This window comes from Lepidochelys kempii, chromosome 1 (assembly GCF_965140285.1).
Source record: "Lepidochelys kempii isolate rLepKem1 chromosome 1, rLepKem1.hap1, whole genome shotgun sequence".
Classification (NCBI taxonomy): Eukaryota; Metazoa; Chordata; order Testudines; family Cheloniidae; genus Lepidochelys; species Lepidochelys kempii.
Window position 1 is genome coordinate 63,292,442 of NC_136380.1, and position 13,878 is coordinate 63,306,319.

Below are 13,878 nucleotides of genomic sequence, written 5' to 3' on the forward strand. Positions count from 1 at the left end.
AGGAAAATGGATGAAAGGACAAAAGGGATGCTATCATATGATGCATAAATGCAAAAACGGAATTGAGTATTAGCCTGAAGGAGAATAGCACTGTTATATTAAATCTACTTCAAATTTACTACTTTGCTTTTTGTCTCCTGGATTTTTACCTGAATTTTTTGTCTAAAGTTAGCAAAACACAAAAGAAAATAGCTTTATTTTCCACAGCAAAAATGTGGGTTGATGGAATGTTGCAATTTTTTCCAACACACATCACCATACCATCAAATACATTTTCCAGATATAAAACATAATTTTTTCTGACTTTTTTTTAAAGCTTCCATTAAGTTGCACCAGAGTGCAGTAGTGTCAATTGAGTCCTCCAATCTACAAAAGTTCCCATTCCCACCAAATCTAAGAACCCCCATACATTTCAACAAAATGTTATATTGTTAAATTACTACCAACTGAGACTTTGCATGGAAACTTTTATTTCAGACTGAATTCATACAGCTGAATTATAATGGAAGGACAGAACAACACACCCTTATGGTCTAATCCAAAGCTTACTGAAGTCTTTGCAAGACTTTCAATTGATTTCAATGGGCTTTGGATCAGGACTTTAGTAAACAGTGCTAATGGACAGTGTTGTCATGAAAATCACATTCACTGAGGGCCCAATGGGAGTTATGGATACTCAGCACCACTTTGAATCAGGCCATATGTGGCCAGGTTTTGACTCTCATTTCAGACAAGAATAAAGCAATTGTCTCTTTTTAATTGTCTAAAAAGAAATCTGAAAGCTAAAAATCTTATCAGTTCTAATGAATTAAAAAAATGGACTTTGAAAGTATAAGAAGTTTAATATAATTCCACTTTCTGTTAATGCATAATTTAAAACAATATTTTTTAATGGTAAGCAATCTAATTGCACTTATAATGAAAGCAATCTTCTTAGCATGAATAATAAATAGCAGCAATTTCACTGCTTCAGCCAAAGACATTAGACAGCAAGTTCAGAGTCAGTGAACATCTCCAGTATTCAGTCATTTATATCAATCCCATACAAAAAAAAGTGCCTAACTTAGAGGTAAGGTAGTTGGGTTGCATATGCCACCAACACAAAGTATAAAAAAAAATATAATAAAACAGTTGTTTCTCAACACTCCACTCAACAATTCATCTTCCCAACCTCAGCTTCACCTTCTTTCCCACACCTACAGTCAAGCTCATCTCTGTCCCGAACAAGCAATGCGCACCTTTCAATTTTCACTACCTTTAATGGTGATCTGTTCATGTTTCTGATTAAAATAAAATTTTGATAGAAAATGGAAACTATTTTTTTTATCCTCAAAAACATCAGAAGAGAGTGCATCTGAGGAGTTCAGTAAGCTAATCTGCATAACACAAACTCTTTAATTTTGAGTTAAAAAAATCATTCTTTGTGTTTTTTGAAAGTGGCCCATGTCAGAATGCATGTGTGTGAAGTTTTCAAGGACTCTGGTTGTTTCGTTGGTGGATCCCAGAGAAACATGAGAACAGAATTTTTAAAGGGGAGCAGTTAATAATACTTCCTCTGTAAGCTAGTACGGACTTTTCTAAAAAATAATTACATGGAAAATTCAATTACCATCTGAAGAGTTATTGTGCTAAATTTGGAGACTAAATTTATCTGTGAAAAAGAGGGATTTTAGCCCTGCTTCAGGTAGAAATCTCAGTGAAACCATAACTGCAGAATTCCTACTAATGGCCCCGTTATACTACGTACCATCAGAATCTATGCTGTTGAGTGCTGTTGGAGGTATGATGGATACCTTACATTGTCCAAGCGGACATTTATGAGGATACAGATCTTTACAGGCAGTGTGAACCTGAGGAAAAATAAGTTAAATGAATAATTGCTTCCCAACATATAATCTCATTTTATGGTAAAATTGCAATAGATACAGTAGCTAGATATTATTCAGAGATGGGGTAATGTATAACAGACTATATTGCAGTATATTCAAACATATACAAACATTAAACCATAGATCTAGTTATCTATTTCTAAACAAAATATTCTGAATGCACTACTATACTTAAAAATTCTGCCGATTTCCCACTTCTAGGAAAAGCACCGAATTGCAGGAGAGAAGCTAACAAGAGATAAAGGCATCAAGGGAAAAAATGCAATTATACATTGATGAGAAGACAGTGATAGAAAGATGGAGAATTTAAATCTATACCACATGAAGAATACTACAGAAGATAGGAACAAGGGAAACAAAGTCTCAGCAATTATATATTTCAGGATAGATTAAAGACAATTAGTTTTATATTTATTAGAAGAGACTAGGAAGCCAAAATGATAGACATACATATAATTATAAGGGGCACAGAGTATGTCACCAACTATTCAAGCAGATGACCTGCTCGAAACACAATGGGCCTCTAGTATAGGATGAAGTACTAAGGGCCTGATCCAAAGCCCATTGAAGTAAAAGCAAAAAATCTCCCTTTGATTTCAGTGAGCTTTAGACCATGGCCTCAGGGAGTTAGGAGAAATGCAAAGGATACATGATACGTAGCAAGGACTATTAAAGAAAAACCTGTATATGTGGACCTATTAAAAACAACAGACAAGTGGGAGAGACATTCTAGATTATGAATGTTACACATCTGTCCAGGTCACTCACTATGAACTGATCGGTCCCCTTCCCTTCCAAAAGGTTAAATAATGAAAAATGAGAATAATGGGTAAATAACCATCCTGGCAGAATCCAAGACATTTTTACAAGCCATATGATACCTACCATAGCTTTACACCAGAGGCACTTCCAATCTTGGAGGCGTAAAACGCTGCCACAGGTCTTGTCGCAGACTGCACATTTGGCACTAACAGGCAAATTACCCTCTAACCATTGGTGAGGCATAGCTATCTGTGAGGAAGTTGTTATAAAGTTAAATACCATTACACGGAAATTTGCCATTAAAACTACAAAAAGATCAGTAATTCAGCATCCTCCTGAAACTTTCTTCTAATTTACTCTTTGCACCAATATCTAGATATGTAAATTTCTGTATGCATGCATATTTTTGGCAATTCTAGCACTAATCTTCTAGAAAAGAATTATATGCCAGTGGCTGTAAATTTAACTCATCTACTTTGACACAACTCACAAAAAAACTGTTACATTTTCTACTTTTAATTTTAACAGTTACATGTATCAGTAGAACTACAAGCTGTATGTCAATGAATTCCAAACAGATCTTCTGGAGAACTGGTGTCAGTTACAAGTAGACAAAGCAGGCCAAGAAAACAGCATATCAACAAGACTAACACAAATACAACTTCTTTGCTCAAGTTTGAGGTGAGAAAGAGAGGGGCTTCTCACAGCAATTCTCAAAGCTCAGAGGATCCGTCCATACTTCCCCCAGAATTCTGTAACATGGAATTCTTCCTTCTAGAGCCCATTGATGGTAAATGCATCTCCTGAAGAGCCCCTTTATCAGGCTTTTAATATAGTATCTATAGCAATACAGCTAACTACCATTAACTTTAATGGGTCACTTAACATTTCTATACTTGCCAATTAAAAAATAAAATAAAATACCCACCAAACAATTAACTGTTGTGAAGTATTGAAAGCCTGAATAATACTTACACCATCTTCGTCCTCAATGATATCTTTCCCAATAGAGGCTAACGTAGTCCACTTGCAATTATTTGTTGCCCTGACTGCACACCTTTTATGTGCTTTAAATTTACACACTAGAAAAAAGAGACAAATGCACTTTATATTATCTACTCCCTGATTGCAGTCTCTGTCAAGCATTACATCAACAGTTAAATTTTCAGAAATTCAGTCAAATTCAAATCACTCCATAAAACAGAGGAGTACATGTTCATGTACTGTTTCAGACAAAACACAAACTAATTAAAATAAAGAAAATTCAGAGTTCAAACTCTCACTCTGCCTTTTACTTGCTGAACTGCGTCTAGGGAATTACAGACTGCTGTTTGCTGGCTGCAAGATTACTCACTATTCTGTGTCCTCTGAAATTCTGTAAGATCTACAGACAAACCATGGAATGGCAGTCTTAAGTAGTCTTGCTCTTCTCAACTATTCATCTGTAAAACTTTAGTTATTTTAATTACTTTTAAAAATGCAATTGTTTTATACTGTAGCTTTTAAAAAAATTTTCAATTGCCATTATAAAAGACAGCATAAATGTCTTGCTCGATATATTTTGAATGCAACCCTCATTACATTTATCAATGGCTTTGTCACCTTAAAACTGAATTACTGCAATTGGAATACTCTGCATGAGGTTATATTTGGAGACCATTTGGAAACTTAAACAGATGCAGAATGCAATAGTCAAATTTGCTTAGTTATTCATGGAAGGAGCATATTATATCTGTCCTCTGAGATTCACAGGGGCTTCCAATTAAATTTCCAAGTGCAATTCAGTGTACTTATTTTGACCTATAAAAATGTAATTGTTTGAGTCTTGGCTACCTGAGAAATTGTGTCTCTGTGTGACAGCAGCAGCTGAAATCACCTGAGGCATTTGAGCAGCTAGCGCTCTGGTTTAAATGTGAAGGAAATGCTTGCCGGGCATTTGCAGAGAAGGAACTTTATACTGGAGCAAACTTTCCTCTTTGTCCAACATAGCCCTTTGCGGCACAATAGAAGGCCTGTTTTCGTAGACTTCTGAGAAGGTGGAGGATTAGGAGGGCATTTGTCTATTCAATAGGCTGGGGATTATTGTTGATTCTCATAGGTTACCTGAGTAAGGACAAACCTAATTTTTAATAGGTTTATTTGGAAAATCCATAGTTTTTTTAAATATATTATACATATGCCTCGTGCATGTGGCTTTATTTTAAAAATCTGAATAATTTTTGTTTTGTTTGATATAATTAGCATACCATGTAATGAAATCATATTGTACCAAACAGACTGATGGATTACATTTGAGTCTTTGTTAGTGGAAGTATATGAGATCATTCCATTTATAGAACTTTATATAAATTATATTTGCAATAACCATAAAAGCTTTATGAGAGCATGGGCAGTAGCAGTAGTTTCATGGGCTCCAGCGGTATCTATATCTAGCCCTCCTTAGCCAGAGGAATAGGGCCAGATTCTCAAAAATGCTCAGTACCCACATTGGTGACAGATTTCCAAAAGCGCTCAGCTCCTCTTGAGGCACAGAAATAAGGGATGGATTTTCAGTGTGATCAGCACTCTGCACTTTCCACTGGAACAGCCTGGGGAAGACTTTTCAAAGAGTACCCCATGTGCTTAGCTCACTTGAAAATCCACCACTTAATCTGGTATCTGAATGGGAGCTAAGCACTTCTGAAAATATAGCCTTGACAGTGGGTGCTGAATGCTTTTGAAAATCCAGTCCATGAATGTGGGGTCATGAGAACAAGAGCAGCACTACACACAGTGATTCACACTTTTGTCACCTGCAAAACCACTGTGGACTAAATTGTAGAGTCAACCATGAGCCCTAAGTAAGAGACAGTGTGGAGTTGTACTGCCTGAGAAGCAGACCAGAAATGAACCTGACTCAGTCACAATTTGAAGCCTACTTGACTCTTGCTCCAGGTGCTACTTCTAGACCTAGCAGCTTACTTCCCCCTGTACATCAGCTCAATAGCGATGGTGAGCACATGGGTGGGAATAAGGGGCTGCAGAACCAAGGCTCCCCACTTCACCAACCTTGCCTGTCCTCCTATACAGGAGCAGCAACCCCACGGAGGCCACTCACTCCTACAAACAGACCTACATTGTAGGTAGCCCATACAAGGGAGTAAGGGGGTTCCTTGTGCCCTGTTACTCCTTTGAGAGCATGAAAAGGGAATCCCAACCAAGCCCTGTATCTAGGCCTGAAGCTGGAATCAATGCAAAGGCTCCAGTTCAGGCAGAACGCGGCAGCAAACCTCAGGGGGACAGGCTGTTGTGAGGCTATCACACTGCGGACTGATCCCTCCACTGGCTACCAGTCTGCTTCTCTTGCCAGTTCAAGGCTTTGGCCCTGACCCATAAAGCAATCAGCAACTGAAGACCAAGCTGCATCATACCCCACATCCTCGCCATGACCCACTAAAACAGCTGTACTCTGAAACAATGCAGAGTATGAAAGCCATGACAAACACAAGAGTGGGAGGAGGAGGGAGCTCTGCTGTAGAACAACTTTCTCGAGGGGATTAGACTAATTCATAATACGATCACCTCTAGAGCATGCTGCAAGGAAAGCATTTCTCAGCATACCTGAAATGATTTTTAACAAATGTTTCTATGTATATATCCCAAGCAGAATTTCCTGTAACCTTGGAAGGGAAAGGAAAGGAATGAAGACTCCATGAGGTCCACCAGGAACTTGCTATGCAGATCCAATCCACCTGTGAAGAATGTGGATGCTCTAGTGATGGGAATGAGAGGTAGGAAATAATTGTACGTCCTCAATTCATTACAGTTCATTGGAAGAGCTACCATCCAATCAGATAGCATGGCTCTGGGTCCAATGTCTCATCAACCTGGATGGCTTGCTGCCTGATTGGCTAGGGCTATGCGTGCTAATTAGGACCTGCAAATTCAGACTCAGAACCAACCAAAAAGTAACTCAAACCTACTTATCCCCAGCATTCCAGTAAAAAGGCAAGTATCCAGTCAGGAACAGTGGATAATACCCTGGCAAGTGACCGCTCACATGTGCTCTCTGAACACCCTGCCTCTTGTCCATCTTCAAATAAGGCTGCCTAAAGACAGCCACATCTATAAACCCACCCACTACCAAAAAACAATGCCTGCCATCCTGTATGTTAAACACTGTCAGAAATAAGGGTGGTGGGAACAATGACCTTTGGAAAAGAACAAATGAATAATTGGGAAGAAGACTTGCAATTTCTTTAAATTATGAAATCATTCATAGTGTCCCTTTTAGCAATGCCACCATTTAAAGATAACATTTATAAAGAAAAGTGGAATTCAACCATAACTAACGTAGAGCTTTGCAAATGTGACATTTTAAACGCTCCTATCTCAAATGATACTGGGGCTGATTAATAAATGAGTTCTGTAGCATTCTGTATATCTCTGGATGTCAACTGACAATTTTCTGATAAAGCTTAAAAGGAAAGGAAAGGAAAAATGCAGCCAGTCAGAAACCAGGTTATTCACAATATATAGTATAATTTTAAAAAGTATAAATTGTCTGGTATAGTTCTCTGATTAACTGTAATATATAACATTTTTCCCTGAAAAGCAATCAAGTAGACCATTTAATTAGTCAGCATTGTCACAGTTGCACCAACATCTGTTGCCAGATACAATAATTAAAATCTATAGCAATTATGAGGTGTAATAGAAATAAAGCTAGAGAAATAATACACTGTCATGGGACCTCTTGCTTTGAAAACAAACATCTCTGTTATAACATGCAAAAAGAAAAGGAGTACTTGTGGCACCTTAGAGACTAACCAATTTATTGGAGCATGAGCTTTCGTGAGCTACAGCTCACTTCATCGGATGCATACCGTGGAAACTGCAGTAGACATTATATACACACAGAGACCATGAAACAATACCAGCAGGACAGTGGGGTGGGAGGGGGTATTGTTTCATGGCCTCTGTGTGTATATAATGTCTACTGCAGTTTCCACGGTATGCATCCAATGAAGTGAGCTGTAGCTCACGAAAGCTCATGCTCAAATAAATTGGTTAGTCTCTAAGGTGCCACAAGTACTCCTTTTCTTTTTGCAAAGACAGACTAACACGGCTGTTACTCTGAAACCTGTTATAACATGGTTTTGCATTAAAGATATTTCATTTTCTTGACTGATTTATTAATTATACTGCATTGAAAAATCTGCATGTCCTGCCAAGCCTCTCTGTTGTCCTAAAAGTTTTTTTTGGTGGTTTTCAAAGAACAGCTGCTTATTTGGGAATGTTTTCCCTGACTTCAAAAGCTAAAGCCAAACTTTTGAAACTGACAAGGAGATCACTGTTCTGGTACCCATAGTTTATGTTGTCAAGAAACAAACAGTTGTCCTGTGAGAGTCCACAGAAGCTATTATTTTGTTACCAAGAATACTGGGCTTAAAAATCCACACTGAAAAGAGATTCAAACACTGACATGAAAACAACAAAATTCAAAGCACTCCAATTGCAGCCTGTATTAGGTAAACCTGTTTAGGAAAATAATTTGGAGATCCCTTGTTAGCTTCCTCATTGTCATGTAAAGTTAGTCAGCCAATAACAAAATATTTATATACTACACCCACAAAAACTGTTAAAACATTAAGATTGAATAGTCAGGCATTCAAATATTAGGAAATGCCACAATTAAGGTTGCCTCTGCAACCTTGATTCGACCCCCCTGTGCATATGCATTATGATAGTCTTTAATTATAAAATCACATACTATATTTTCCCCACAGGACCCCGGGCTCGTTCAGTGCACAGGATGGACAATGCACAAATAACAAGCATCTATTCAATGTTATCTTTTATCTGCAGTGTTCAACGTGTGGCCCTAGCCCTATTTAATCCATACTATTCAAACCCTGCTCTGAATACACAACTATTAATTTCCTTATGGACTTTTCTATGGCACTCATTGCTATAGAATCTGAGTGCTCCAGAAACATTAATGAAATTTATCTTCACATCACAACAACCCTGTGAGATGAGGAGGTGGTGTTACCCCCATTTTATAGATGAAGAACTGAGGTACAGAGAGAATACAGTCAAAAGCATCCACTAATTTTGGATGCCCAAACTGAGATGTCTAGGACCTGATTTTTCAGTGCACTTAGCAACACATAGTACTATATATGTTCAAAGCTCTCCACTCATTGACTTCAGCTGAGGCTGTGAGCACTCAGTACTTCCACAAATCAGACCCCAGGGTCTCATGTTGTGTGCCCAGAAAATGAGGAACACACAATTAGTGACCACCAAGAAAAGTTTTGTTTAAGTGACTTGCTTAGCATCACATAGAATCCAACCCTCCAGGGCAGCATTCAATTAATGATCTTTTCTCTTCGTACAATCCACTGCCTCATTCACTTCCAATTTCTACAATAAACGAGGCAGAAGTCCTACCACCCACAGCCTCCTACACAACAAAATCCTTATTCGTCCTCAGAGGAGGTCCACCGTGTTCACTGAATGAGGTAAGGGTCCTATGGAAAAAATATGTGATTATGTAACTGAAGACAGTCTCATAATACACAGGTACCACCAGGGGGATGGATTAAGGTTGCACAGACAACCTTAATTCTGACATTTCCTAACTTTTGATTGTTTGACTTTGCAACCTAAAAATGTTAATGTAATTTGTGTGTGTAAGAAATAAGGTTGAAAGTGTCTCATTTGCACTGAAGTCTTTAACTTACCAGATATGACTGACATTGAATTGTCAATGTTAGCTCTGTTATGAAAAATTTATCGACTCTCTCTATAATGCTATATTCAGAACTAAACCCGGGTTGAGTTTACTCTATTTGTATTCAGAATACACATAAGAGCAATATTCCTTAGAAAGTGATATGGACAGGAGTACAGAAGCACCAATAAATACTAAACTTATTAGTGGTGAGTGACTGAGGCCAAGGAGCATTCTTAGGGTTCTGTGGGTTATTATGGTTCTTTGTCTGAAAACTGTCTCTACACTTAACCAACCTCCTAAATTCAAGACTCCTAAATAAGGCAGACTTCACAACTTTGAGGGAAAGAGAAGTTTGGAAGGGATGGGGAATGAGAATTTCACTTAACTCAAATTATTCTGCATGGAATTCCAAAGCAAGGCACATCATGAATTTTTCTGTATTACTAATGTCTGTGCACAAATGCAATAGGAATCAGGATGTTGTTCACACTAGCTAGATGCAAATCTGGACTTGTTGGCATCACATTTAGTGGGATGATTCTGATAACGGTAGATAGTGTACTTAGAGATAAAAAGGAAAGAAAAACTGGAGGAATAGCACTGTATCACTGAAATAATTATGAGCTACAATTAAACAAAGAGGGAAAAAAACACCTTCAGACCAGCAGGACTGGAGGGAATGAAATATTACTGGACCATTTCTCAAAAGTTTTTTAAGCTGGAAGATACTAATTGAGAGAATTTTGTTTAGCTACAAGGTAACAAATACAGCTAACCATGAATCAAAGAATACAAACAATCTAAGTTACACAAAAGACAATTCATGTGCCAGAAAGCAGAAACACCAACAAGAAGGAAGACATCCTGGATCTACTGATAAGGAGAAAATCACTGAGTACATGTGAACAACAGGGAAGCCTGGAACCAGTGACCATGCACTAATTGAATTTAGCATAGAAATGATTATTAGGTATAATAGAAATTATACAGAAGTACATGGGTGTCAAATTTCACGCATGACCATTTTAGCAAATTAAAAGAAACAAGCGAGTAAGATGTAATGGGAAGAAGTGGCATTGAAGATTTCTGGGTTACTCCTAAAAGACATCATACCTCCTACATTACCTCTGATAAAGACTGTGTAGTACAAGAAATGGCCAACATGGTATTACAAAGGACAGCTCAAGCAACATCAGTTTTTAAAAAAATGTTCTGGAAACAAACAAGGGAGACAACAAAGCAAGGACTTAGTCATGTAGGACTTACAAAGAAAGTCCAGGAAAACAAACAACCAAAATGAGCTTGTTAGCCAAATAAATTAAAGGGGATTAACTGTGGCTTTTACAGGTATACAATATCAGGAGATGAGGTGGAAATACTGCAATACTAAAAAGAGAGTCAATCCATAGATAAATTAGGAAGATTAATTTAATGACTAGCTGAGATACTCCTTTTATGAAATTTGCCCTCAATAAGATTAAATTATATTTGAATGATTAGAAAGGAAGGAAGACTCTGTAAATATAAATTAAGAACAGGTGAAACTGGTGAAAGAATATTTGAATATACATACATAAACCAGTCCAGATTATATACATTCTAGAATCCAAAGGACATTCAGAAACAAATTACTCTACCACTAAGAATTAGACCTAAAAATCATGAAGAAATTGAGAAGTAACCGAAAACTAAAATAAAAGTAATATTAATTTTCAAAAAGGGAAAAAAGAGCAATCCTGGCAATTACATTGATGTAAATGTAACAGCCAGTCCTAGCTAACTATAAGAACATTAAGAAGCAAAAAACAAAGGTACTTAACAGCTAGAGGACAATGGACTACAAAAGTTGAAATCACCGAATCATGGAGTATAGGAGAAATACATGAGCTTACAAAAAATAATTCTTGCTAGAAAAAACTTACTCTTTTTTATTAAATAAGTAGAATATTAGCTCTTAAAGGGGACATAGTAGATGCAATATATTTGAATTCTGATTAAGCATTAGATATTGCGTCCCCTAAAAACTTCATGAATGTCTGAAAACTACCTGAATGACTAGGGAAATTAAATGGGAAATGATAAACAGCAGTGACTGTGGGAGTCAGCTACACCATCACTAACTTCTGTGATATATACAACCCCCAAGGAGATTACCCATATTCCTGGAGCTCTGTGTGCTGGTGACCTCCCAAGCTGCCCTGGTGACCCTGCCAGGAAGGATCCTGTCTTTTAAACTCAGACCTTACATTTACCCCTGCTGATTTCCCAGGAAAAATGAGTAAATTCCCAGTATGGATTATGAGAAGTAACTTGGTGTGAGCTGGAGGGAGCCGACCCTGAACACCACTTCATACTCAGTAATGTACCCAAGTTAGACAAATTGAAGAGGAGACTGAACCCTGCAAGCAGGCCTGGGACTCACCAGCCCCTTCCCCCAGCCAGTCCTACCCTTTCCCTGACTGGCCCAAACTGCTCCAAAAATTGCTTCTCCCCTCTCCTGAGCTCCCAGGGAAGGGCATCTCACTCCCTACTGGGTGCTGAGCAAACTCTGAGTCTGCCCTTGTCTTCCCTTTCCTACCAGTGACAGTGTGCCTCTCCCTGAGCTACCAGCACACAGAGCCCCAAGAATCTAGGGAATCCCCTTGGGGTTTACATAAATATTCATAACAATGTCCTCAGATAGTTTCACCCCACTGGATGCCTTCAGATGGTGAATACTAAAGGACAGGGACCTGACACTGGATTTAGCACAGTTTACCAGCTATGTAGCACTGAGTACAGATAACAGGAACAGAATTCTATAGGTAGTTAGGTAACATATAATTTAAAATCTATTTCTGTATAATATACCGTGTAATAACTGATTATCATATTTACATTATTATATAGCAGCAAGAGTTTGCTGGGCAGTTAACTATTTTGTAATTACAGGTCTAACCATTATTATAAAGAGTATTTAGAACATAGTTTTCTTCCCAGTGAAAAAGCAATACCAAAATGTGTGTGTAAATGTCATATATATTCCATAAGGACATATATGACACTTAATTTACTGCCACATTCCAGGAAACAAGGTAGACATATCACTGAAGTTTTCACAGAAGTTACAGTGGAAAGCCAATAAATGATAAAATAAAACTGAATATTTTCAAGGTTATTATAGAAATGTGCCTGTACTAGATAATTCCTGCACTCTAGTTTAACAGTGAACATTTAGACCCATCCCATTTTTTATTTATGTTGGATATTAGCTCTTTAATTATCAAATTATGAAAAACATATAAATCATTTTTTTTCTATTATATGACCAGTGAAGAAGCACATTTTACCCTCCCTGCACTACAATATCAGTCAGCAGCAAGAGAGCAGCAAATCAGACAAAAACTCGGAAGAAATAAGGTCATGGACCCAACTAAGGAGTTAACTGTTGTTCCAGATTTTTGCCGATGAGAGACTAACAATATTTTTATTTTTTCCTCTTTTCTTTTAAAGGAATGCTATAACAATTCTGAAAATAGAGGAAAGAAAATGTTGCACTTTTGCTCCACATCATTTTTGAAGTGCAAACCAAAGTAATCTCATCTTCTCTCAAAAACCTTACACTCAGGCAAGCACATACAAAAAAAAACAAAACGGTATTTGTAGCAGGAGGAACCTTTTATATTGACATGAACTAGAAAATAACGTCTAGAGTATGAATAATGCGTGTCATATTGTTCGCATTTATTCTAACCAACAGAAAGGTTCCTTTCTATAGCAATGAGTAGGTTTCTTCTTACTCCATAACATTTTCAGTACTTAGACTTAGACTTAATTTTTTATTAGCTTATGGGACATTGTAAGGAAAAATATGTTGACTTTACCTTCACAAGACAGGCCATGAGAAGTAACTCCAGAGAGGCTTTCTCTGCACACATTACAGAAGGTAGGTCGGGCATGGGAGCAGGCGTACCAGTTATGCATCCCTGAGAAATGTTCCACATTAAACTGTGCGGTCTAGTAAGGGAGAAGTTAAGACAAATTTGCAAGTACAGAACACAGCTACAGAAACTGCAAGTACTTAGGAGTTCCATATTTATGCTGGAAAATTCAATGTGGAGAAGTAAAGGAGAGTAAAAGCTCTCTCAAAACCAAGAGCCATAGTAGCATGAATTGTACTGGTAAAATAAAGGTTTAACACGAAACTGCATTTTAACCTTACAGGTTTTTCACACTCCACAAGACTGTATGTCTTGGGTTCTGCGTACCATAGAGCTTGGTATATTAAATCAATATTTATCCTGAAAGAAGAACAACATGCACTGAAAGGGATATTATCTTACCTCATAATGTTCTCTAGACTGTACAGACTTCAGTGAGCTGATCCAGTCCTCCATCTCTTTTCTGTTCTCAGCACACAATATTAGCCTCCGGAATGGAGTGATTATCTGAAAAAGACTTCTCAATGTAATGATTCTGAATTTCATAGATAGGAGAGATCATTACAGAATGTAACATCTGACAAGC

The 13,878-nt window shown here is 37.5% G+C and overlaps 1 protein-coding gene across 1 annotated transcript in view; it reads right to left on the minus strand.

Moving 5' to 3' along the window:
- DGKH (diacylglycerol kinase eta) overlaps positions 1-13,878 on the minus strand; it is a 263,268-nt gene that overhangs the window by 68,895 nt on the left and 180,495 nt on the right. Inside the window, exons 5-9 of the mRNA XM_078853169.1 lie at positions 13,695-13,799; positions 13,236-13,368; positions 3,627-3,733; positions 2,775-2,900; positions 1,748-1,850 (exon numbers count right to left, since the gene is read on the minus strand). Of these exons, the coding sequence (XP_078709295.1) occupies positions 1,748-1,850; positions 2,775-2,900; positions 3,627-3,733; positions 13,236-13,368; positions 13,695-13,799 (574 nt within the window). The remainder of the gene's footprint in view (positions 1-1,747; positions 1,851-2,774; positions 2,901-3,626; positions 3,734-13,235; positions 13,369-13,694; positions 13,800-13,878) is intronic.